The 26,468-nt window shown below is 42.6% G+C and overlaps 1 protein-coding gene across 5 annotated transcripts in view; it reads left to right on the forward strand.

Moving 5' to 3' along the window:
- IARS1 (isoleucyl-tRNA synthetase 1) overlaps positions 1–26,468 on the forward strand; it is an 89,587-nt gene that overhangs the window by 37,128 nt on the left and 25,991 nt on the right. For all 5 annotated transcript variants that reach the window (XR_012495645.2, XR_012495644.2, XM_019713838.3 and 2 more), the window contains 18 exons: positions 38–129; positions 1,765–1,863; positions 3,636–3,762; positions 5,010–5,083; positions 5,688–5,882; positions 7,478–7,564; positions 9,176–9,259; positions 10,107–10,251; positions 11,728–11,848; positions 15,777–15,868; positions 16,953–17,030; positions 17,896–18,017; positions 18,408–18,510; positions 18,756–18,839; positions 20,905–21,079; positions 23,288–23,400; positions 25,009–25,104; positions 25,929–26,105. Coding sequence is in view for 3 of the 5 variants with exons in the window: in XM_019713838.3 (XP_019569397.1) it covers positions 38–129; positions 1,765–1,863; positions 3,636–3,762; positions 5,010–5,083; positions 5,688–5,882; positions 7,478–7,564; positions 9,176–9,259; positions 10,107–10,251; positions 11,728–11,848; positions 15,777–15,868; positions 16,953–17,030; positions 17,896–18,017; positions 18,408–18,510; positions 18,756–18,839; positions 20,905–21,079; positions 23,288–23,400; positions 25,009–25,104; positions 25,929–26,105 (2,064 nt within the window). In the remaining 2 variants the exon portion in view is untranslated. The remainder of the gene's footprint in view (positions 1–37; positions 130–1,764; positions 1,864–3,635; positions 3,763–5,009; positions 5,084–5,687; positions 5,883–7,477; positions 7,565–9,175; positions 9,260–10,106; positions 10,252–11,727; positions 11,849–15,776; positions 15,869–16,952; positions 17,031–17,895; positions 18,018–18,407; positions 18,511–18,755; positions 18,840–20,904; positions 21,080–23,287; positions 23,401–25,008; positions 25,105–25,928; positions 26,106–26,468) is intronic.

Genomic DNA, 26,468 nt, shown 5'->3' on the forward strand with positions numbered 1-26,468 from the left:
GGATATTTTAATGGCTGGATTTTAATTTTTTTGACAGGATGCTGACAAAAATGTTATCAGGACCCTGAAGGAACAAGGCCGACTTCTTGTCGCCACCACCTTCACTCACAACTACCCTTTCTGCTGGAGGTGAGAAGAAATGAAATGAAAACTGTGTTGCAGCTAGAGCTTTAGATTTGTAGATACACTTAATACGTGTGCCCATCCCATCAGTTTGTGGTTCCCATCTCATTTGTATTCTTTGAGTTAGTGTTTAGAAACTGCCTTCTTGTTTCAAGAAGAATTTTGTAAATGCATACAGTTATTTCTTTCCTCAGGAGTAGTGTGAGAAATATAGTAGTCTCCTGTGCCACAGAGAAAAACCCAGTTCTTTCCTACTGTGTTTCTTTATCCTGTTAGTCTCCTTTACCACTCAAATAAAACACTTCATTTCTGACACTTTTGGTCACCAAAATTGTTTAGGTTTTTCCCCACACCAACTAGTGTTTCTGCGATACCAGCTGGATGTCCTACAATTTAACTGAATGCTGACACTATCTATCCAGAGATAGCATCAGATCCCATAGAAGGGCTCAGTCCCATAAGATTCCATCTCTGTCTGTCTCTCTCCTCTCTCCTAGCTCCTCTCTCCTCTCTCCTCCTCTCTCTCTCTCTCTCTCTCTCTCTCTCTCTCTCTCTCTCTCTCTCTCTCTCTCTGTCTCTCTGTCTGTCTCTCTTTCTCCAGGTGCCAGTCGAAAACCCAGGTTGTCCCCTGACGTACCAACTGTAGATCCGAGGTTCCAACTACCGACTCCTGATTTTCTAGAGAGGCTTACAGAACTCCGGAAAACACTTACTTACATTTACCAGTTGATTAAATGACATAATAAAGGGTACAGATAAACAGCTAGATAAAGAGATACATAGAGTGAGGTCTGGGAGGGTCCTGAGTACAGGAGCTTCTGTCTCCATGGAGTAGGGGTGTGTCACCCTCCCAGTACTTTCACCAACTTGAAAGCTTCCTAACCCCTATACTTTTGAGATTTTTATGGAGGTTTCATCATGAGTCATGATGGATCATTAACTCCATTTTCAGCCCTTCTTCCCTCTCAGAAGGATGGAGGGCGGGGCTGAAAATTCCAAGTTTCTATCATGGCTTGTTCTTTGGTGACCAGCCCTTATCCAGGACCCCACACAGAGTCACCTCATTAGAACAAAAGACAGTCCTACGGTATAACCCAGGAAATTACAAGGGTTTCAGGAGCTCTGTGCCAGGAACCAGGGGCAGAGACCTGTGTATGTGTGTGTGTTTTCTGTTATCTCATATATACAAATATGTTCTGTATTGTGGCCACATTAGGATGAGATACATCACTAAAATTTTTGAATGGAATTTAGTGAAAAATATGTGATATAAATTTTCGTACAAGAGCATTATAAAGATATGGATGAAAAAAAAAGATATGGATGAAAATGGAATGTTCAGTGGCATGTTTCCACGTTTCGTCTTTGCTGAAGTTGACTTCATTTTTTAGACAGTTGTCACACAGCAACAGAACTATACTTTTGTTCTTGTCTTGTTCTTTTATTAGCATTTGCCTTTTTTGGTATTTTGGAGGGAAATGACCAATACTGAGGACCTGCACATTAGTTTTGCAGTGGGAATGAACATGAGCAGAAAGCCGGAGGGGTGGAGGTGATTCCAGGAGGAAAATAAAGGTCATTGTGAGCCTGGTGCCTTCATCCCTCTGTCTCACCAGCCCATTCTCACGTTTGCTTCCCCAGGTCTGACACACCCCTCATTTACAAGGCAGTGCCCAGCTGGTTCGTGCGGGTAGAGCACATGGTGGGCCAGCTGCTGAGTAACAACGACCAGTGCTACTGGTGAGCAGTGACACGTGTCTTCATTATGTCCTTTGTCTTGTAGTTAGTGAGTATGGGTTCGCACTTCCCCCAAATTACAATACTTTTAATAGCCATCTTTTATTGTATATTGTAAGAATGCCTATTTTTTTATTCTGCACCTTTAGGAGGACAAATCGATATTATATAACAAAGTAGCGTCCTTCTTATGATAAGGCATATAGAGAAGCTTTTTAAAAGAAAAATAAAAACAGTGGAAATGAGAAACTGCTGTTTATTTAATTTACAGAATGGAATGACTGAAAAAAATCTGGCTGTACTCTCAGAGTTTGTCAGCTTTAATAAAATAATAGTCGTTTTGAGGATAAACGTTTATTTTTGGATGTACCTACAAAAGCCATTTATAATTACAGTAGACCCTTGAACAACGCAGGCATTTAGGAGCGCCAACCTCTGCGCAGTCAAATCCTTGTATAACTATAGTCACCCTCCACATCTGTGGATTCCCGACCTCCGAGTTGACCTTTGAATAACACGGGTTTGAACTGCACAGACAGTTGAAAACAACCTGCGTCTCAGTGGACCCATGTTGTTCAGGGATCAGCTGCACTGCTGTGACTCTTATGGAGTTCCATGGGGGTGATGGTGTCTTGCGCAGGCTGGCTTCATGGAGAAGCTTTGTGGGGACAGAAGCCGAGGTCTTAGCTCTATCTGACTGCAGACAGGTGTTACTTCAACCTAGAGGTACAAACATAAAGTGAAGTAAGGCTACATATATGGTTCCAGAAGAATGTTTTTCACTGAGTTTGGAGGGTAATCACTATTTCTTACTTCCCACTACAACCCAACTCACCTTAAAAACTGCATTTGATTTTGGAACAATGGGGAGAACTCAGGGCTGTAAAAGGAAATGGCTATAGTTTTCTATATTTTCTAGCAAAGTGACTTAATTTTTCAAGAAAAAGCAGTTTTTTCCGTTTTTATACCTAGGCAGCTCTTTAGTTCCCCTAATGTGTGAAGTGCTGGGTATGGAATATTAGTAGGGTAGCCTCGTGGTGGGTGCAGGTCCATAAACTGACATTTATAATATAGGACTGTAACCATAGTACCTCAGACAACAGGATATCTGGGACCTAACTCAGCCTTGAGCTTGGGAAGGTTTCCTGCAAAGCCAAACTTCAAAGGATAAGGAGACATTTACCAGTCAGAGACAGTAGAGCTTGGAGGGTTGAAATGGAGTGAAGGTTATAACGGGAGGGATGGTGCGAGCAAAGGCGGTAGGATGGGAAGCTGCATTCTAAGGAGCCTCATTGCTAGAGCCTGAAGTGCAATGCCAAGGGGACTGAGTGTAGGTGAGCCTGGACAGGCGGCGACCCACCGGCTACCGGTAGCCTAGCCTGTTGGGACTCATAGGTGATTGGGAGCCTCTTCCTAGTGAGTTACAGGTAAAGCGTTATTGTGTCGATGACCTAGAGACTAGACCTGAGTGGGACCAGGCTAACTAACACCATGGTGACTGGTCAAAGGACTGTGACAGTCCTCCAGTTGAAGAACAAAGGGGGGCGGGGGTGCTGTGGGGTTTCCTATTAAAGAACTTCTTCATGGGATGAGTTCATAGCTTCCACTGTGGGTCGCCTGGTCTGTCTGTGCAAAAGACCATTTCCTACGTGTGAGCTCAGCGTTTCCAGGGTGTTAGGTTCACAAAGTGTCATACAAAGGTTTGTACAGACCTCGTTTACAAATTTACTTACTGATGTTCTTACGTGATTGTGTATCTGACCTGTTTATTGCAGGGTCCCAGAGTTTGTGCGAGAAAAGCGATTTGGAAATTGGTTGAAAGATGCACATGACTGGGCAATTTCTAGAAACAGATACTGGGGCACCCCTATCCCACTGTGGGTCAGCGAGGACTTCGAGGAGGTGAGGCTGGCAGTGTGTCCCCGTGTTGGTTTTGCTGGAGACTTTTGTTCATGCCGTTGGAACATGGGGTAGAAGAATATGATTTTTATTTTTATTTGCCCCTTTCTTATTTCATCTATTTTTCCTCATTATTGCTTCGTATAATTATGACATAAATAAGAATTATTAGGGTTTTTAATTTTTACTTTACAGTAATTTAAGAGAATTTTTTAAAATTTCCCTTGTAAAAGCGGAGAACGCAATTTGTCTTTTTCTCAAGGAAACCACACAGTAAATTGTTTGTGTTGCTCAGATCTTTTTCTTCTTGTGAGTTACTGATGAACAAAACATGGACTCTGGCCCCTGCACTAAGTTATAGTGCATTAAACCTACCTTATAAAAAAAGGAAGAGTTAAAAAACATTACCAAAGCATTGCAGACCTGTATAAACCAAGTGATTATGTGAGTGTATGTGTGTGTCTGTCTATATAAACCTATGTAGGTAGTACTATAGACATGTTCCCATGATGGGCCCTTCCATCCAGCCCTGACAGCTGAGAGCACTAGAGCAGTCGTGAACCGCAGCAGCCCAGGGACCTCTGTGATTCTTCTGTGTGGAGGGACCTGAAAGGCAACAGAGAAGCCGCTGGATCAGAATCCTTTTCAGGACTGATCGGGAGAGGCCGTGGTTGTTCGCTAGGTAGCGGACAGCCCTGGCTGAGACCCACAGCGGCGCCTGGCAGTGCAGCCCCTGTCAGGTGATTCCCCCCTTTGTGAGTACCCCAGCGGGGCCCATCTCTCAGCCTCCTTACCTGGACATAATCCTAGCATCTTGTGACATAATTCTTTTTATTCATCACAGTAATTTAGTTCTAGCTTTGACTTGGGAAGATTCAGATTAAAGAGCCAAACTTAAGTGCCAGGAGGAAACTAAGATGCCTTAGAATAATAGTCTAGGCTTTTTACTTCTGGTTATTGTTGGCAAAGATTTCTACATAGTACTCCCTCAGGAAATACTTGTAGAGATGATGGCTGTGAATGTTTAAAATCCTCTCAATGTACGGCCTCCGTCTGATGTAGGAGTAGGTAGCAAGTAAGTGAAATCTGCTCACCTCTTCAGACAGTGACCTGCATACAGCCTTCCATGAGGGTAAGACACGTTGATGACAACTGTGCTTCAGTTTTAAAACTAAATGTGAGCATTACACAAATTAACTCTGTGTGATCTCTGGCTCAGTGATTCCTACTTTTTAACTTTGTTTTGACAGGTGGTATGCGTTGGGTCAACAGCAGAACTTGAAGAACTGTCAGGAGCAAAGGTCTCAGATCTCCACAGAGAGAGGTCAGTTCTGGATGTTTGATTCATGTCAGTTCTGTCATTCAGAGAGGATCAGGCTAGGTCCTAGCCTGTTAAGACATAGTCTGTATAGCAGATCACAGAGCTCCATGTAGGAATGAAACACCGGTTTGCCGAATTCCAGGTTGTTGCTGACTTGTGTCTTACTGAGGAGTGGTTACCTCTGTCCTGAGTTAGGTGACAGGGGACTTTGGTATATAACCTTAAGTCTGTCATAACTGCCAATGTTTCTGTTTGTAGATGCATATGAAAGCTTGTGTGTGGAAAGGTATACGCCCTGCCACGTAAATGTTTGAGTCATTCCCCAGAGAAGAGGGTACAGCACACCATCTTTTGGCAACAACTCATCTCTTTAGCTATTGCCATTTACCCTCACCCCTGGTTTTGTCCTACCCTACACTTCAAATTTCTGTTTTTTATTGAACTTGCTTTTTTTCATATTGGAAAAAAATGACATTACCCACGTACCAGAAATAAATGGAAATTGAAAGAAAAAGTTTGTCAGGACGTTGTGTTTCCTGCTGGCAATTAAACAGCAAGTTTTGTTGTGCTTAAAATTAATAGAAATGGCTACTTTTTTGTTTATTAGCATCGACCATCTGACTATTCCTTCACGCTGTGGGAAGGGATCGTTGCATCGTATCTCTGAAGTGTTTGACTGTTGGTTCGAGAGTGGCAGCATGCCTTATGCTCAAGTTCATTATCCATTTGAAAATAAGAGGGAGTTTGAGGATGTGTTTCCTGCAGACTTCATTGCCGAAGGCATTGACCAGACCAGAGGATGGTATGTTCTTGTTCTTTCAAGTGCTTCGTTGATTTGATTTTATTTAGCAGTTATTATACTGAGCACCTAGCTAGCCTTTATCAGCTGTTTGCTAGGGAGCTTGTGTCCCATGAGACAGGTTCTGCCCCTGCCCCCTGCTCCTCACCACCAATCAAACCATTAAAGTGGCTTTTGAGTAGGAATCTCGTACTATGCTGGGCTGTAGTTTAATGTTTGAATTATCTCACTGACATCTTAGAATATAGAGATTTATTTTACTGGAAGTTTAAGTTATACAAAACACAATATGTGTCATTGCTTGTTTTCTTCAAATCATTTATTCACATGTTTAATGAGTATTTACATACAAGATAATGGGTTGGGTGCTACAGATTTGGGGGAGACTTGGAAATGTGCTCAAATGTTCGGCTAGCCTTACAAAATTAACATTCTGAAAAAATGTAGATTAAGAAAAAAACATGGGGAGGAGATTTTAGCATCAGTTTTATCTGGTGCCTATTTAAAACTACTCTCATCCTCTTAATTATCAAAAGGTAAGTCACATTCTGTTTGTGGATGAGATTGGCTGGCCAGGTTCTAATTACACTTTCATCAGTGATGTTTCTGCAGGAGTGTTCAGGAATGTGGCTATCGTTTTCTGCTTTAACAAATCACAGTGGTCATCACAAGGTATTGAATTCCAGCCTTAGTGCTTTGGACTGTGCTGCTTTCAGCTTCCAATCCACTTACCTGTAGGAGCCGCTCCCAGGCACAAACTGCTGTTCTTAGGAAGGGCCTGATGACTCACCAGGAGGCTGTTTCTCTGAGGAGTGGTGCGCTTGGCAACTCGCCTTATGTGGGTACCTGTGTACACACTGCCTCGGCCCCCTTCCCTCAGGTGTGGCTGCCTCTCCTCGGCACCAGAGTTCTCGTGACCTGCCCTAGAGGAAGGGATGTCTGGTCAGGTACTTACTAGGCATGGGGTGTGGTCTCCATCCTCATCAGTTCACATCCTATGATGGGTCTTGAGGTGCAAGATCAGGTTAGAGGTGATACGAGCATCACATGAAAGTGATGCAGTTCTTTTAGGGAATAAGCTAGCTAGCAAATAAATGACATACATGATATCTGACAGAATAAAACATTTTCTATGTTCCTGTAGTCCATCTTTTGACTTTTGGATCTTTTTTTTATCATCAGACTGTCCCCTAGACCCTGTGCTAAAGGCGACACCCGTCTCTTGATGATTAGCCTTGCATTTGGGGAGGTCCTGAGAGACTGCCCAGTGCTGCCCTGCCCTGCCTTATGGCTGTCCGCCCAGCTCTCTGGGCCTTCGCTTGCTTTAAATAAAGCACATGTTTTCCCTAATCAGAAGCTCTAATGTGACTAATCCACTGTGGGTCCTGCATGTAATTTTTCAGCAATCCAGATGTGATTCTAATGTGTCACCAGAAATAAGAACCTTTGCTTTAAATGATTATCATGTTATCACAAGCTATAACAGATCTAAAATAGAAATTCAGTTCAATAAGTCAACAGTGTTTGCCTATACTTGGTCTCCTTTTCTGTTTGTTTGGTTTTTTTTTAACTATTTCTTTGTTCGATTTTTTTTCCAGGTTTTACACCCTGCTGGTGCTCTCCACAGCTCTGTTTGGGCAGCCGCCTTTCAGGAACGTGATTGTGAATGGGCTCGTCCTCGCGAGGCAGGTGCCCCCTTGGTGTAATGCCAGGCTCTAGCTCCCCTTCATTCTGGCAGCCAGGTTCTGGTTGGATCTAACCATTCTGGAGCTTAGGAATGCCCCAGTTCTGTTCCATGGTTTTCCCTCTGCTTTGCTACTCCTTGCCATCCTCCTTTTCATCCAGCTCCTGTCCTGTGCACTTCTCTATGTTCAGCATGCCTTCTCCACACACCCCTCTCGCTTAGGGAGAAGGGCAGGACTGAGGGCTAAGCCTCACGGAGGAGGCAGGAATTTCCTGTGGTATTTCTAGTCAAAACAATATTTGTCATTTTAGAATTTTATGAAGTATTTGGCTTACAGCTCTTATGTAATCTGTGCAGTGCTCCTTTAAGATAGACGTCTGTTGTCCTCTTTTTAATATATGAGGAAGTTATGGGTTCTTTATTATTTAGAAGTCTTATTTTCTAATGCCTCTAGTCACTAAATGTAAAATCGTAAATGAATAGAGATGCTTAATAGATACCCTGCTTTGTGTACTGTTAGAGGAGGAGGAGGATACCTAACACATTACGCCAGGCCTTGTTGTGAGCATGTAGATGTCTTACCTCATTTTACCCCCAGAACTATTGGAGATGGGTTCTTTAATTACCCTGTTTTGACTCTGAGGAATTTGAGGTACAGAAAAACTAAGTAACTTGCCCAAGGTCACACAGCAAAATGAGTCTGACTTTACAGTCTGTGCTTTTTTAAATTTTTAATTGAAAATTTTCTTGAATTGCAGATTTGTGTGCAGTTGTAAAAAATAACAGACCCCTTGCGAATTTTGCCCACTTTCCCCAATGATCACATTTTCAAAACTACTACATTGTCACAACCAGGGTGTTGATGCAATCCACCAATCTTCTTCAGATTTCCCCAGTTTTGTGTGTACTGATTTGCTGTGTGTATTTAGTTAAGTACAGCTTTATCACATGAGTAGGTTCCTGTACTATCAGCACAGTCAAGATACTGGACCCTTTCAGCATCACAGGATCCCTCTGTTGCCCATATTCTCCTGCCCCTCCACCCTCATCTCCAGCCCTGGCAACACTAATCTGTTCCCCATCTGTGGAATTTTGTCGTTTCCAGTGTGTTACATAAGTAGAATCATACCGTATACAACATTTGGGATTGGTTTTTTCACTCAGTGTGATTCCTCAGAGGTTCCTCAGATGCTTGTGTATCCATAGTTCCTTCCCATTGCTGAGCAGAGTCCCTTGGGGAGGGTGACCAATTGGACTGTTCACCTGCTGAAGGACATCAGGATTGTTTCCAGTGTTTGCTGACAATGAGCAAAGCTATAAGCTTTGTTACGGGTTTTGTGTGAATGTAAGTTTTCATTTCTTTGGGGTACATGCCGAGCCTGTGTTTTTAACTGTTACATTATGTCTTCTTGCCTTCATCTGTCCTAAAGCTTCTCCATTGACTCAACACAGTATTCAAAAAGAAGCTTGCTGATATTAACAGAACAACTTGAACATTAGCTTGTGTGCCATTTGCATTTATGTATTCCAACTGAAAATAATCTGTAACCATACATAAAGAAAAATTGTGATGTTGACTTATTTTAATTGACATCTCCCTTTTGTTTTCAAGTGATGGCCAAAAAATGAGCAAACGAAAAAAGAATTATCCAGATCCACTTTCAATCATCCATAAATATGGTGCCGACGCTCTCAGGTACAAACCAGTGCTCTGCCTTGTGTGTATTTGTCATTTTTTATGTAAACATCTCTCCTTCTGTTAATCATGTTCGTTAGATTTGGTTTATAATCAGCTTTTTAAAAATGTATCTCTGTATTAGGGAGAGTTACATTTGTATGGTGTTGACTTGAAACCCCCAAGGTAGTTTTCTAAATAATAAAGACATTTCCAAATCTAGAGACCCTTGGAGGATGAGGACCTGTGCTGGGTTTCATTGAGCAGCCAGGGACTCCCAGGCCAGTTGCTGGTGTTTCCGCCTCACTCCCTCTCTAAAGTCTCCATCTCGTTAGAGTTACATCCTTTATTTCAGTTTTGCACTTAATCTCCACAAGAGCCACAGGAGGTATATTCATGCCAGAGCAAATAAAAACGAATACTGGAAAGCTTTTAGAGAATGTGAGCTGCTGTCTGAAGTAGCCACAGTCATGAATACTGAGTGTTCAGGTTCAAAGCCACCCCCTCTGCCAGCCCCTCTGTGGTGTCAGAGCATACAGCTGCTCTGTGAGTCTCCGGTATCTGTCTATGGTGACCTAGGAGAACGCTGGCTGCTTCCTCTGGGTTCTGCCACGCCGCCATGGCCTGCACTGCAGCCAGCCCAGGACATCATCTAGATTGGTGTAGAGTGACATCTTCCTTATAATTGGATAGGTCTCTTACATGTCAAAGTGAGAGCTTTGTCGGTTTTAAATAGACCACTAGAAGAGTTCAAACAATCCCCTTTAGTAGGAAAAAAAAAATGCTAAGTTTGGTGTTGCCCTGCCAAAATGTCAGGTCATCTTGGTTACTGTCAGCGTTCCTTTTCTGTATAATTTTTCTCTTCTAGATTATATCTGATTAACTCCCCGGTGGTGAGAGCAGAAAACCTCCGTTTTAAAGAGGAGGGTGTGCGCGACGTCTTGAAGGACGTGCTGCTCCCTTGGTACAACGCCTATCGCTTCTTCATCCAGAATGTCCTGAGGCTGCAGAAGGTGTGAGCTGCGGCACTGTGGGTGGGGGCTCAGAGCCACTGGGGAGGGCACAAATGAAGGCATCTAGGGTCCTTGCTAGGCTGGGAGCATGGGCCCAGAGCTAGACCATCTGTGCAGGCTCACCTCTGCGGACACAGGGCCTCACCTGGATGTTCATTTAGTCAGCCAATTCCCTTCCCCTCGTGGAACCAGTTGGGGTGGGTGGGGTGTGGGGGAGCCAGTGAAGAGTGAATGCCTGGTAAAGGCCGCGCTGTAGGTGTGGTTAAGGAAGGTCCCACAGTGGGTGCATCTGGGCTGAGACAGAAATTCTCATTGAGTTGTTAGGATTTAAAATACCGATTGTGATACATGTGAAAGAGCCTTCAGAGCGTTACCTGCTGGCCCTGGAGGCGTTCTCTGAGAAGCCACCTCCCCTGCACCGCTGACTGCTCTCAGGCTAGCAGGCTTCATGACACATGTGCCTGTCTGTGCTTTCAGGACTCGTTTGGGATCAGGGCCCAGATACCTCTCATTTTTGTATCTCCAGCACCTTACCAGCAGAATTGTGTACTAAGTTACTGTTGACTAAGCATGTGATGTTATTCCTTCCTGAAAAACTCATGGGAAAACTGAGCTTTGAACATCACACGCCATCAGTCTGGTCACTTGCTTCCTGCTGCCTCTTGCTTGTCTAGGTCTGCTGACAAACCTTCCCAGTGAGCACTTTTCCCTGTGAATGTAGAAAGGCAGTCATCTTCCCCAGGCCCCTAGTGTGTTCCTGGCATTTGATCCTGCTGCCTCTCAAGGCCAGCAGTCCTTGGGCAGGTCCACTTGCAGGCCTCTGCTGGTCTGCAGTCTCGTCTGGGCATGGCAGCAAGACACAGGCTCCACCATCAGGCACATAAATCAGGGCAAGGGTCAGCATGGCTGCTGCCTGCCAGCCTGGTAGTGATGCTGTGTGAGCAGGGACAGGTGGGCTGGGCCTTCAGAACTGAGGAAGATTTTGCAAAGGAAAAAGAAGGGGTGGACTGGAGCACTCGGGGTAAAACGAATAATATAAGCAGAGACATTAATTCCTGGTGCTCATTTTCAGTTTAGAGACAGTTACCCAGTGTTTGCCAATTCTACTGTCTTTCCCTCCTCAGATTTAAAGCAACTAAACCCTGTACCTATTGACAAGATTTTGGATTATGTCTCTATTCATGGTCATTCTTTTGTGCAGAGGAATAATTTTTTCCTAAATTCTCCTTCACTCAAAAATGTAATTCACTGATTGATGACTTAATATCCCAAGTTTAGAGCTTAGCTGGAAAATATTACTAAGAATCAGAAATTTAGATTGCCAGTGGGTCTGCGGTTTTGGTTGTTGTGTGTTTGTTGTTTTTTGGGGTTTTTTGGTTGGCTCTTGCTTTTCAGTTTAAATGATTTAAAAAGTTCATTTCTTTACATTAATTTCCCCCAAGCATACAGAACGTTTCAATAATTGTCAATTACTAGGAGGAAGAAATGGAATTCCTCTACAATGAGAACACAGTTAAAGAAAGTGCCAACATCACAGACCGGTGGGTCCTGTCCTTCATGCAGTCGCTCATTGCGTTCTTTGAGACCGAAATGGCAGGTGCGTCTCTCCCTGGCCGTCCTCCCAGGACTAAAGACTCTTCTCTTTAGGATTGCTCTTTAGATATTTAACTTTTTACTAAAAACATAGAGGAAATTTTATAGAAATTTTAAGAGATACAGAATAGTAGATAAGCAATTGTTTCTTTTAACACTCAAATATAATTTTGTTAAGGCTTGTTACTTGTAGAAATGGGTCCAAGGCCTAGGCAATTGTGTCAGAATATCCAGCAGCCTCACCCCTCAACAGGTATCACATGGGCCTGTGGAATCACAGGCTTTAGTACTGGGTGGCTATGGGTTCAAAACCCAACTCTACCAGGTATCCCTGGGGAAGCATTGCCTAGTGTATGAACCTCAGTTTCTTTCTGTGAAAAATGCCTACTTAGAGTTATTACAAGGCTCAAATAGAGATCATGTACATAATAAAGTAGCTGGCAGATAATTGCTACTCAATAAGTAGTACTTGTTAATATCTTTTTTTTTATTTTCAGTTCTACTATAATTATTAAATAAGTCGTCCTTGTTCAGTCCAGAAAAATTAGGAAATACAGAAAAGCAGTAATGGAGTAGACATTTCCCCATGTTTCCATTACCTAACAACGAATTTGGTTTTATAGAGGTTGGAAAAGTCAGTTGTGTTGGTTTCCTTGAGGTTAGAGATAGAACAACCATAAGTCAAGGTGAGAAATTGCAGAAAGTTATTGACTAGGACACCTGAGACCGGTCTGAGAATATGTGGGCTTCCCTGTGCACACCCTGGCTTGGCCTACCTGCCTCCGCCAGCGCCCTGTGGTTGCTGGGGCTGTGGTGTTGTTACAGCACTCCAGTGGGTAGGGCAGGCGGAGCAGCCTGTGCTGCATCGGGGTCTGCCCCTCCTCAGCCGGTCCGTGGCTGACTGCAGTAGCTGCCTCTGCACTGGGCACAGCAGGACAGTTAGCTGAGGAAATTGCGCATATTTATCAGTCATCTTGGAGGACTGTGTCCACACCCGTAAACATTCATAATAAGGATCATGTGACTGTCAAGCTGTTGATAGACGTGAAGCTGGAAATGTATGTGGGAGGCAGACTCCTGAGCTGGGAGTTCACGCTCCTGGGGACACCTGCTTGCTTTTCCCTCCTGAGTGAGATGAGCTGGTGGGAAACAGTGCTGGGATTATTGCCTGGGGCCCCTGCCATCTTTGGGCGGCTGCCATGCCCTCCAGAGTGTACACTCTGGCCGGGACACGGCTGCCTGGCCACCGCGTGGGGAGTAGACGTTAAGCAGCAGCTGTGCACGTGAGCTGAGTAGGAAGAGCCAGGGGAGAACAAGGGGTATGCGGACAGCTGACGGGATGGGCTTCGGACCCAGACTCAATGCACCAGCCTCCCAGCTCGTGCCATCAGCTCCCTGGTCAACATAGCATCTGTAGGAGGAGCATCCTTGAAGAATCGACAACTTATGTTAGTGATCTCAGCAGTAGCTGCTGCTGTTTCTGTTTATTGTGTGCTCATTATATGTGGGCATAATTTACTCTGTAAGCTTTAAAACCTGAACATAGGAAATGCTGGCTTCCTAGAAGTCGAAAAGTGTTGGGAAACCTAGAAATAACTTAGGCCTCTGATCACAGAAATCCCATCTAGGAACGTGCAGCCAGCCAGTGATGGGCCTGGCCTAGAGCAGCTCTGTCTTTGGCAACTTCTGCTGCTGACTTAGACCACGAGCTTTATTGACAGTCACTGAACTCTTTTCACTAATATAAATTGTGTTTTTGTTGTGCAACAGAGTATCAGTTAAAAGGAAGGTGAATGGGAAAATCCTTAAAATAAGCTTGTGCCTCAAATAAGTTTACCTAGACGCCCTTAACTTTCCTGCCTGCCCTCTGAGTTCCTCAGAGGAGCCTTCAAATCTTTCTACTCATAATTCCTCAAGGCTCTTTTCTCCTTCCACCGCCTCCTTCAGCTTTCTTTCCTTGACTTACAAGCATACCTTGGATATACAGCGGGTTTGGTCCCAGACCACCACAATAAAGCAAATACCCAATCGAGAATATCACAATACAGTGGTATCTCGGTTTTCGAACGTAATCCGTTCTGGAAGACCCTTCGAGTTCTGAAACGTTGGAAAACAGCCAACAGCTAGGCCTCAGGATCTTGCACTCAGCGGAAGCCACGTGACATGTTTGACCTCCGAGGCGTGTTCGAAAACCGAAGCATTTACTTCCAGGTTTATGGCATTCGTAAACCGAAATGTTCGTCAACGGAGACGTTCGAAAACCGAGGTAATACTGTAAAATGGATGTCACATTAAAGCAAGTCGCAAATTTTTTGGTTTCCCAGTGGGTATAGAAGTTATGTTTACACTATTAAGTGAGCAATAGCACACTTTAAGAAAACAAATGTCCATACCTTCATTAAAAAATACCTTATTGCTGAAAAATGCTGACTATCATCTGATCCTTCAGGGAGTTGTAATCTTTTTTGCTTGTGGAGGATGGATGGCTCGATGGCCACTGACTGATCAGGATGGTGGTCACTGAATGTTGGGGTGGCTGTGGCAATTCCTTGAAATTAGACAACAATGAAGTTTGATGCATCAGTTGACTTCCTTTTCAGGAATGATTCCTCTGTAGCACGTGGTGCTGTTTGATGGCTTTTTACCCACGATAGAACTTTCAAAATTGGAACCAATTCTCTCAAACCCTGCTGCTGTTTTATCAGCTAAGTTTATATAATATTCTAAATGCTTCGTTGTCATTTCAACAATTTTTGCCACATTTTGACCAGGAGTAGTCATGCGACTCTTCCTTTCACTTGAACACTTAGAGGCCATTGTAAGTTTATTAATTGGCCTAATTTCAATATTGTTTTGTCTCAGGGAATAGAGAGACCCAAGGAGAGAGAGAGAGAAAGAGAGATCCAGTCGATGGATCAGTTAGAACACACACAGCATTTATCGGCTAAGTTTGCCGTCTTATGTGGGCGCAGTTCGTGGTGCCCCAAAACAATTAAAATTGTAACGTCAAAGGTCACTGATCGCAGAACATCAGAACAAGTATAATAATGAAAAGGTTTGAAATAATGCGAGGATTACCAGAGTGTGACTGTTGGAAAAATGATACCATAGACTTACAGGGTTGCCACAAACCTTCAGTTTGTTTAAAAAAAAAATATATATATATATATATATATATATATTTTATTTTTTATTTTTTTTTCTTCTTTATTGCGAATTGCAATAAAACAAAGCACGATAAAATGAGGTGTGCCTGTATTTTGATCTTTAGAAAGCCTGTCTGTTTTATTGATCGCTTTTGCTGAGTTTCTCGCGGCAACACTGCAGACAGTTAGGGCTGGGTGAGGGCTGGGTGGTTCTCTGTGGTGGGGGGAGGCTGAGTAAAATCACTGGGGCCCAGAGGCCAGGAGCACCCACCTCCCCAGTTGTGACAACCAGAATGTCTCTCCAGACACTGCCAATGTCCCTTATGGGACAAAGTTGTTCTGGTTGAGAAACACTGGCCTATGCTATGCCCCTTAGCCTCTAGTTTGAGATTTTGGTTTCGGTCTTAGCTGAGGTGCAGGGCAGCACAGGAAGGAAACTGGGCCTTCGTTGGGCTGCAGCATTGCCCAGCCCCAGGTACACGAGCCTCATGGAATCATGTGTGGGCAGCCTCGGCCTCTCCGCCACACGTGGGTTTCCACTTTTCTCGCTGACAGTGGCTCACAGGGTGACTTGTGTGCATCTCTGGACACTTGACAGCCAGATAATATGTGCTCAGGGAGTGAGTGGTTGTGGTTGCTTCACTTGATTCTTCCTGTCTCCTTAACAAACAGAGCAGCCCTTGCGTGGCAGGAGGCTAACTGTTCTTTTCTGGCATCCACCCCTACCCCAAGTACTCCAGAGGCTTAGTATATTCTCGCTGCCTGATTGATTGGTCTTACTTTTAGCTTATAGGCTCTATACTGTGGTGCCTCGCCTCGTCAAGTTTGTGGATGTTCTGACCAATTGGTATGTCAGAATGAACCGCAGAAGATTAAAGGTAAGCCAGGCTGCTGTTGGGAAGAGCAGAAAGTGCAGGAAGTGTGAAAATTGAGGGAAAATAAGCAAAGCCAAAAGGAAAAGGAACATTTTCAAATGCTTTCAGTTTTTGAAGCTACCATTTTCCTTTCTATTTACTCACATATTGCATATTAACTGTATTTTCGTCATTTGATGGATAGGGACCTATAAGTTCTAAAAGTCATCTTGCATATTTTCAGAACACAGTTATGGCCATGTCATATTGACGGGAAAGTCTCAGGGCCATGTGGGTCTCAACTGAGCAGACCTCTTAAAACCCAAAATAAATTTATGCAAATATTTTCCAATGTTATGTACAACTGTGACATGAGGCACACCTCTTTGTTTGTACCTCTGGGTGTTATTTATGGACAAAAGTCATCCTTAAGCTTGTTGGGGATTTAGAGTGAGTGAAGCATGGGTCCTATCCTTGGACTAATGCCGAGCATGACAGAGATGATAGAAGACAGGAAGGGAGGGATGTCATAGCACAGACCAGGCGGAAGCTCCCGCTACCCATCAGCTTTGCCTTCAAATGTCTTCATGATAAAAGCCTGTAACACAATGGTAATTTCATTTGTTAAAATACACACGTTATACATGTATGTGTGTAAATACACACTATAAGGATGTGCACTAAAATGTTTACGGTAGTCTGGGTAACAACTTCGTTAGGGTTGAGTTTTCTTTTTGGTTATCTTTACTTTTTCCTGTAACGAATTAATATAATTATTTTTTAAATGTACGGCATATACTAGTGCTTTTTTAAAAAACAAGAAATTTTATCTGAAAGTACTTTAACTTGTTGTGTTAGCAACTCCTGTCTGTTGTGTGTGAACCTCACCGCCAGCCTTCAGGTTCTCTAGTTGGTCTTACCTCATAGTTATAGACCCATTCCCTGTCAGCTGGGCCTCAGAGGTGGCATTTCTGCGCTGAACCCAGACCACCTGTGGTTGTGACCACTTGTTCTTGCTCTGTCTGTACACCATTAGCTCTCTATGGGTTTCCTCTTTTTAATAAACTTATTTTAACAATTTAATATGTGTTTCTTTTTTATTCCCCAGGGTGAAAATGGGAAGGGGGATTGTGTCATGGCCCTGGAGACCTTGTTTAGTGTTCTGCTTTCTCTGTGCAGAGTTATGGTGAGAGGCGTTGCCCCACTCTACAACTCCAGCCCTCTGGGCTGCTTGCAGTACCTCCGTCTATTCTGTATTTGTTCCACCAGAAATAGAAATAGAAGTTTTAAAAGACATCTCTAATTCCTTTTCAGAAGTCTTCTTAGGTTACATATGTCAAGTAAGGGCTTAGAAACATTAGTTTCAAAAGCTGGATTGTTTCTTTTCACCACTGACAGTACATTTCAGGTCATGGTTCTTGCATCTAGACTGAATTGCCACAGTTCCCTTGAATAACATCCCTCATCTTCATGTGGATTCCTATAATTGACTGTGAGTAACAGTGAAGCTCTTGATCTAATATAAATTAAATGACATACAAGTAAAACAATCTAGTTTTAATTCCCATATTCTATTTCTGCTATTCCGGTATAATTTATAAGCCTTCTATTTATTTTCTGAATATATACGGAATGCAAACCCACTTTGTATACCAGGTCCTGTGCCTGGTTCTTCACTTATGACCTCATTCACTTTCATTCCATGACGCAGGTAGTGTTCCCCCAGTTTGCAGATGACGTTTCCGAGTGTTACAGACGTTGAGTTCTCCTTACATTGACTTTGCTGGCACATGTCAGCGACTCCTGTGTTATTACAAACATCCTCCAGGATGCTTTGGGTCCTGGCTTGACCCCTGTTGTGCTTCACGGGAAGTTCATCTCGCCAAGTTCAAGATGCAGTCATTTCTCTCATAAGACATGTGTAGTAAGCTCGTGTCCACTTGTGTGCGTGTTCCTATGTCAATCTGTAAAATGTTTAGTTCCTGATTTCCACTCAGATCAGTTAATGATGGCTGCGTGTGAATGACATGATGTCCCCTGTCCTCATACAGGCGCCCTATACACCGTTTCTTACTGAATTGATGTACCAGAATCTAAAAATGCTCATCGACCCGGTTTCTATCCAGAACAAGGACACACTCAGCATCCACTACCTCATGCTGCCCCATGTTCGGTAAGAATCAAATAGTAAGGCTCACTTGGGCCATGGCTGGGGAAGAAACACACTCAAGTGGAGTTCCTGCCACTCATCTGAGGCTTCAGAATGGGTGGGAGGATGCTCCGTGTGGAAGCACCTGCAGCACTGCAGCAGGGGGTGTGGGCAGGTCCGTGAGGTCACCTTGGGGATCTGCTGGATACTGAGCAGCACACCCAGGCTTGCTACTGTTCGCTACATACCCCCAAAGCCAACAGCACATGCTGTCCCCAGGTGCCTCACCAGGAGGCCTCACCACACCATCCAATGTTTAGTATGACCCTCTTCCTCACTTAGGCATGTCTCCTGTTTGGGATTTTTTTTCCTTTTAAATCTAATCTCTTTCACATCCCTGCTTCTTCCAATTAGAGAGGAACTGATTGACAAGAAAACTGAGAGTGCAGTATCTCGAATGCAGTCTGTGATTGAACTTGGGCGAGTGATTCGAGACCGCAAAACTCTTCCTATAAAGGTTTGAGATTTTTTTTGTTTTTTACATCGCATGGACCTAAATAATTATGTTTTTGAGTGTTTTCTTAATATAGACAGCTTCCAGCAGGGGCATACATTTTTATTCTTTTCTGCAATAAGGGTTTAAATGACTTACTACTAGTTGAGCCTAATTAGTCTGGAGCTTGCCATTTGGGTAAAATTCCATTTTTCTGCAGTTTTGAGGACTAGCTGCTTAGAGAGCTTTTCCTTCCCTTTTCTTCCTAGTATCCTTTGAAAGAAATTGTGGTTATCCATCAAGATCCAGAAGCTCTGAATGATATCAGATCTTTGGAGAAGTATATCATTGAGGTAAGAAAGATGATTTGTCTCTTTGAGCCCAAATAGACTTCTTTCCCTGAGATTATTTTGATTAGTACTTTTCAGTGAACTACACTTTAATGTATAATTTATCCTTTTTATTGTGTATAGCTGTATACGTAAATTTAACTATCCATGAAATTTGACTCTTTGTTTAAAATCATCCTGAATTTTTACAATGTAATTATAATTCTTTAAAAATGATTTCAAGGTCAATGAATTTCCTTAACTTAGTTGGATCATTTATACCTTCATCCACTTCTCTTCCCCAAAGTACTTTTTGATAATTAACAAAAAGACTTTGTTCCTTCAAATTATACAAGTAACAAATGAACACATTAGTTGTAAACAGTTGTAGCACTAGCACAGAGTACAACTTGAGTCCCTTCCTATCCCACTGGCTCGCAGTAATTCCGTCCCCTCCTAGGGCTGTTCACTAGGGTATCTCCTGCCAGAGTTGTTCCTAGCGCTTTACACACGTACACACATTTGTACAGACATATGCATCACCATTGGTTTTGTTTGTGCATACAGAGTGTATATAGTCTTTAACTTGCTTTTTCCAGTTAGATTTTTTTTTTTTTTGTAGAAATACAGACTTGGTTTCTGGTTTTTCTTTTCTTTTTTTTCAATTGGGGAATGTTGGGAAACAGTGTGTTTCTCCAGGGCCAATCAGCTCCAAGTCGTTGTCCTTCAATTTAGTTGTGGAGGGCGCAGCTCACTGGCCCAGGTGGGAATCCAACCGGCAACCCTGTTGTTCAGAGCTCGCACTGTAACCAACGGAACCATCTGGCCTCCCCCACTTAGAATTTCTTAAAGGGCATCCCATGTTAAGACATAGAGATCTACTTTATTCTTTTTAACATCTGCATAATGTTCATTTCTGGCTATATCATAATTTAGTTAATTTCTCTCCTATTGTGGGAAATGTAGGTTACTCATTATAAACAAAAGATTTGTGTATATCATTGTGCATATGTCAGGTATGGATGTTGCATAGATTCCTAGAAGTGAAGAGTCTAAATTAGTGTCAGTTGTCCTTCCAAAAAGCTTTATCCCATAATGTTTTAAAAACAAATATATCATACTTTAAATTTTATTTTTATTTCTTTCACCAGTGGTATTTAAATTTACTATTGTAGAAATATTAATATCTATGTTGGTTTTGAATTACTTGAGCATTCCAGGTAAATATTAGAAACTAAAGAGGTAAATTTTGTAATTAATGCTCGCAAATGTGGATATCTTAATCACTATAATGAGGTCACATGATACAGTTAAGCATAATGGCAAAACTAGACATTTCCCTACAACTTGCTTCAATCAACAATTTCATGATATCTTTTTCATATTTCCTGTGCTCTCACCATTTCCTGCTGCGTTAGTAATCCTTAATTAGCACAATGGAGGCATGAAATATTATGATTGATTCTTCTGGTTAGTTAACCTTGTGCTTTGTAATTGCTGAAAAAATGTTACCCCTGAGAGGTGAAATGCATATTTCTAATTCTACTGTCTTTTTAGTTAAGGTATGCTCAACTATCTTGACTGATCTGGACGAGAAAGATTTTTTCATACCATACAGTTCAATGGGTTTTAGTATTATTTATAGAGTTGTGCAACCAGTCACCACAATTTTATAACATTTTCATAAAGAAACCCAATACCCACTGGCTTCCATGCACCATTTTTCCTTTAAGATCCCACCGTCCCTAGCAACCATTGAATAGGTTTTCTGTCTCTGGGTGTGCCTACTCTGAACATTTCATATAAATAGAATCACATAATATATGGTCTTTTGTGTCTGACTTGTTTCACTTAGTGCCAGGGTCATTTATGTTATAGCATGAATCAGTGTTTCTTTCCTTTATGTTGCTAAATAAGTCCATTGTGTGGATGGACCGCACTTTTTTATCCATTCACAGCTGATGGATATTTGGGTTGTGCACTTCTTAGTTATTGTGAATAATGTTGCTATGAACATTGGCGTGTAATTTTTTGTGGACATATGTTTTCATTTCTCTCATTTTTGTTTCATCTTGTCCACCAACCATAGGAATTAAATGTTCGAAAAGTTACACTGTCTACAGATAAAACTAAGTATGGTATTCGCCTAAGGGCAGAACCGGATCACATGGTCTTGGGGAAGCGCCTGAAGGGAGCCTTCAAGGCAGTGATGGCATGCATCAAGCAGCTGAGCAGTGAGGAGCTGGAGCAATTCCAGAAGAGTGGTGTGTATTTCCTCCAGCGGGGCACTCCTTAGCCTGGTGGGGTCTTACTCTTAGATATTTACTGTCACAGCCTTTTCTTAAAAGCCTTTCTGGTCAGAAAAATGTTTATTATGAATAATTCTGAAACTTTAGAAATAATTAAAGAAGATAATAATGACCCATTCCCCACCATTTAATATATTTTGAGTGCCCACTCTCCGCTGTTAGGTGCTGGGGCACTGTTAAAATCCTGATTTATTTCCTTCTACTTACACATATAGTCATATAATTAACATTGCAAAATAGCGATCACATTATAATTTCATGTTTTTCACTCATTTTTACATTTTGTTTTTATTTTTTTTATTTTGTATTTTTAATTTACAGTATAAACATTTCTGTGTATTAATCTTTAAAATACTATTTCAATAACTTCATAGTTTGCCTTCATATGGATACCTGATAATGTTTTTAACCAGTCTTGTATTGTTGGTACTTTCTGTTGTTTCCATTCTTTTAATATTATATATAATATTTCAGTGAATGTTTTCACGTGTAAATATTTTATGGAATTGATTCCTTTTGGCTAGATTTCTAGATAGAAATTACTGAATCAGATGGGTAGCCCGTAGGTTACCATTGAATTCTATAAATGCTCATGTACCCTAGGAAGTCTACCTTAGTGCAACAGAGAACAGAGCCCTCGGAGGCTTCATTACCAGCCAGTGGCATAAACTGTCACTGTTATCAAATGTTGCTAGTGGAGAAAAACAGATGATTACTTTTAGAGGTGTCACGATGAAGACGAAAATATTCCAATAAATAAATAAAAAGATTAAAGTGTTGTTGGAGAAGGAGCTCTAACATTGAGGTTTGGAGCGTTCTGTGAAAGAGAACTGGGTCAGAGCTTATCACAGTTTCTCTAGCTAGAATCCATATTTTGGTCTCTTAATTGGGCAAGACTGGATTTGTTCATTCAGCAAACATTTTTTAAAGCCCTTCTGTTTGGCTGGTCCTGGGAACATAGAATTGAATAAGACTAACATTGTCCTCATGGTGCTGAAGATACATGGAAATAATCATAGTTTTGATAAGTGCTCTGAAGGAAACGTGCAGGATAGTGTGAGGAGGTTAGGAAAGGGGACTCAGTCCTGCCCCATCTCCCTTAGAGAGCCTCCATGTGCCCGCCCAGGAGTTCTCAGCTCCGTCATGATTAGAATTATACTTGGTCTTACTGTGGCTGCTTGGCGTCCTGTAGCTCTCCTAGGGCACAGGTGTTTGAGTATTAGGGCTCCCTCTGAAGCTGAAAACCGTAAGTACAGAGGTGACATAAGGAGACATTTAAAGACTCCAGTCAGATGAGTGGTTATGGAAATTGGGGAAAATGTCCCTAATTTTCCCCAAAATTGTTAGATAAAATTTATCAAGTATAAGAGACTAGCAAGTAAAAGTTGAGTCATAACTAATTTAATATGGTATATTAAATTAATAAAATTTTTTATCAATCTTCAAGTCACAAATTTAAGTTGGTTCACCAGGTGGCCAAAATATCAAAAATTCCTGAAATAAACTTTATTTGAAACCAAAAAAACTGCAGTTTTTAAACTGTACTTTCTGAATAGACTGTTCTGCACTGATGGAAAACAAAATAGTTTTTCAGAACACAGTGACATGAGGTGAGAATGACAGCCCAATGCTCGGAGAGCAAGAACGTTGTTGTGGGTGATCTCAGCGCACTTCCTGAAAGGGGGACTTGCCCTCCTCAGCTGTTTATACACTCTGCCTGCTGTGGACGGGCGTGACACTCAGAATTTCACACTCTTCACCTCATTTCACCCACCACACTGCACCTGCTCATAGTAATTGTAGCAGGTCCTACCATCAGTGAGTGCTGGGCCTAAGTCTGATTGGACTCTGCAGACATCACGATGCTCTGTATTTACGGAAGGCCTCGTGGACTCCTGACATGTATCTTCCAACCTGGGAGCTTATATATACAGTAGATATTGGTGGTGGTGACCTAGTTGTCCTCGAGGCAGCATGGTGCACTGTAAAGATTTGTTACATCCTTGAGGACAACAAGGACGTGTATCAGGAGGACGTGGTATCTTGAAGCCTCTGTAATTTAATGCTGGGAAGTTTCTATCAAAAAATGGTGCAATATGCTCATAGCAGGATGGCTGGAGGAGGGGCGGGGACTGAGTAACAGTGGCAGTTGCTTCTCCACAGGGACCATTGTTGTGGGAGGCCATGAATTGCATGAGGAAGACATTCGTCTCATGTACACCTTTGATCAGGTACCAGGTGGGACGGCGCAGTTTGAAGCACATTCGGATGCTCAGGTATTTTTCTGTTCCCTAGAACATTTCTTTACCCCATGATAAGAACATAGAGGAGAAAGTATTTACCTGTGCCTTTCCTGACAGTGTTGATGGCTTGTCTCAGGGCAAAATAAACCAGTTATTCATTTCAGATTGGCTTGTTACTCCTCTATTAGATACTCTTTAGATAGGCATTTCTTTAACCAGTGCATAAATAGACATTTTGTGATTTCCACATACGAGTAATTGTCCTAAGTGTTGGGTTGTACAAAAATGAGTAAGATGTAATCCCACCCTTTAAGGAATAAGTCAGTCATGGAGACAGGAAAGTAAGCCAGTTATTGAGGCCTGATAAGTTATCTTGCAGAAATAAGTACAGAAGAGCTCCTCTCCAAAGTCTGGGGTAAAGGTGGGACTGGTTAGGTAGCCTTCCTGAAGAGGGTATACAGGCAGTTTGGGATTCTGGGGTGAGCATTTTTTTATTGCGATGGATCTTTTTACTCCTGACCAGACTTCTCCAGGCAGACATGTTGTAGGACCTCCAGTGTGGGAATAGGGGCCTTGGTGGATCCCCTTTGTGCCTACCATGCCACATGCAGGGGAGAGTAGGGGTACCTTGTGTGAAGAGGCCAGCCTCCTCAGGCCTTTGCACAGGGGCTTGAATTAGATGTAGACATAACTGCATGTGGGCAGACTGATAAGGAGCCGTTGGTGAGGAAGCGAGGAAAGAAGGAATGAGTGCAGGGTGATTTAGACATTGAAAGGGTGCAGTTCTTCCTGAGTACAGCCAGTGTGAAGGAGGGCCTGAAGAAGTGGTCTACACCGAAGGGAGTGTATTGCGATGCTTCTGAGTTTCTTGACATGGTTTGTGTGTTGGCGGCTGTGGTCGCCCTGCCCTGATTCATCATCCATTTCCAGTTCTACTTTCTACATCTTCCAGAAGTTTAACTTCTCTGATTGAGCTTCTTCAGAGGTAAGTGGGGGTGATGCCTAATTTACAGTACATTCCCCTCTGTCATAGGAGTGACACTCATTATTAGCACATGATCACTGACAACCTTCAGAACAGATGAGACAGAAAAGTATACAAAGTTGACAAGAAGATGGCTATTTAAACTCAATCATGTAAAAAGTACTTTGTTCCACTGTAGAAATTTTCTTGAATCACACTTATAAACCAAAGGATAAAAAGAGGTCATGGTTTAAGAAAATAACAGATGGCTGCTTGGAGGCCTTCAGTCCATTCATGTGGTGGAGTCGTTGTGAGAAGTGCTGCTGTCAGGGCTTCATGACTGTTGAGCTTATGTATCAGAAGAGGTGATATTATTTATTAGATAGACAAACAGCAGAGTTTCATGAGAGACTAACAAAGCTGGTCTCGGGATCTCCTATGAGAAGCACCCTGAGGAAGGAAAGGAAACTATGCCTCTCTCCAGAGAGGAAGAAATCCCTGCTTACAAACAAGGACCCAAACTGTGAAGAAACTACATTAACAATGTCCTTTGTGAAAAAATAACGCTGCATATTAGACTTGCCAGAATTTAGTTTTAAATAGCATTTCACTGAGTTCAAAAGAACCATTTTTCCTTATTTGGTTCATGGCATGGTACACTCTGTTCATTCCTACAGGCTTTGGTTCTCTTAGATGTCAGCCCTGACCAGTCGATGGTGGATGAAGGGATGGCTCGGGAAGTCATCAATCGCATCCAGAAACTTCGCAAAAAGGTTTGTCAGATTAAGAACAAGCTACTGTTTTGGAGTTTCGTTTGGTTTTTGTTTGTTTGTTTTGGTTGTTGGGGAGCATCGGAGAGGTAGGTAATATAAACAATAGTAATAGATTAATGATAATTAGTTACTAATCTATAGTCCATTCAGATTGTACTCTGCAGGACAGTTAGGCCCCTTCCCCTCCCTACTTGTTCACTCCCCAGCTGGACATGGCTCTTTTGTTTCTCTGACCAGGAGCTTTCAACCAACCTGTGCCCCTTGTCTTCCTCTTGCAGTTCCCTGGGGCTTCCACAAAATCATCTGAATCAATAGCCATCCTGACTGGTGCATAAAGGCATCAGAGAGTACTGGGTTTCCCTGAAGAGAGCAGAGGTGCAGTGAAGTCAGCATGGAAGGGCTTCTAGCTCGGTGGGGAGATTGTTGGATCTGGAGAGAGAGCTGGCTCTTCTTTATCTGGGAGCTGAGGGCCAGGGCAGGCACCCAGAACCCATTGCCTGCCCCTACCACATGCGAGAGGCAGGAGACTTGTGCCCCAAGGAGGGCTCCCACCAGCCCTCCATAGGCCGTGTTTGAGGTCTGCAGCTCGGGGTCTATAGAGGCCACTTCCAGTGGATACACAGGCTGCTTGTGAGCTCTGTCTTAGTTCAGAGCTTCGTGAGTGGGCTCTCGCTGTGTCACTCCTTTGTTTCAGAGAAGGACGGGGCAGGAAACTGTACCTTCCATAATGATTCAGCATGGGGTTGTCACCCCTTGTTCAGTGACACCTTACATTTTGATTAACAAAGTACTTCCCTTTTTAAATTTTCTGTATGTGCTTTCAGTGCAATCTGGTTCCAACTGATGAAATAACAGTTTATTACACAGCAAAGTCTGAAGGAAAGTATCTAAATACCATTATCGAAAGCCACACGGAGTTCATATGTGCTACCATAAAGGCTCCCTTGAAACCATATCCAGTTCCTCCATCAGATAAAATCCTTATTCAAGAAAAAATGCAGGTGAGTTCTGAGTTCTGTTGAGCTATTAAGACATTTAATATTAATTAGACTTTATGTTAAGATTGTTTAGTCACATCTTGAGAGTCTGTCCCCTCAGGAGCGACTGATACAGGGTTCAGTCCTGAAGTGTTGTTCTGGATGGTGGTCAGCAGGGTCAAAGAGATGATGTCCAGAATAGGAGACGGGGTGGGATGGTAGAGCTGTTCTCATGGCAGTTCTCTTGGGGAAGATCGCCAGGAAGTACCTAAGAACTGTCGGGAGATTGAATGGCTATATTGTCCTGTTGCATCTAAAACTAGAAAAGTCAATATTGTGGATTCTGGAAATTATTGTTAAAGTACATGGCAGTTGACTTGGAAAGCA

This window comes from Rhinolophus sinicus, chromosome 16, assembly GCF_057876585.1.
Source record: "Rhinolophus sinicus isolate RSI-liver-muscle chromosome 16, RSI-T2T, whole genome shotgun sequence".
Taxonomy (NCBI): Eukaryota; Metazoa; Chordata; class Mammalia; order Chiroptera; family Rhinolophidae; genus Rhinolophus; species Rhinolophus sinicus.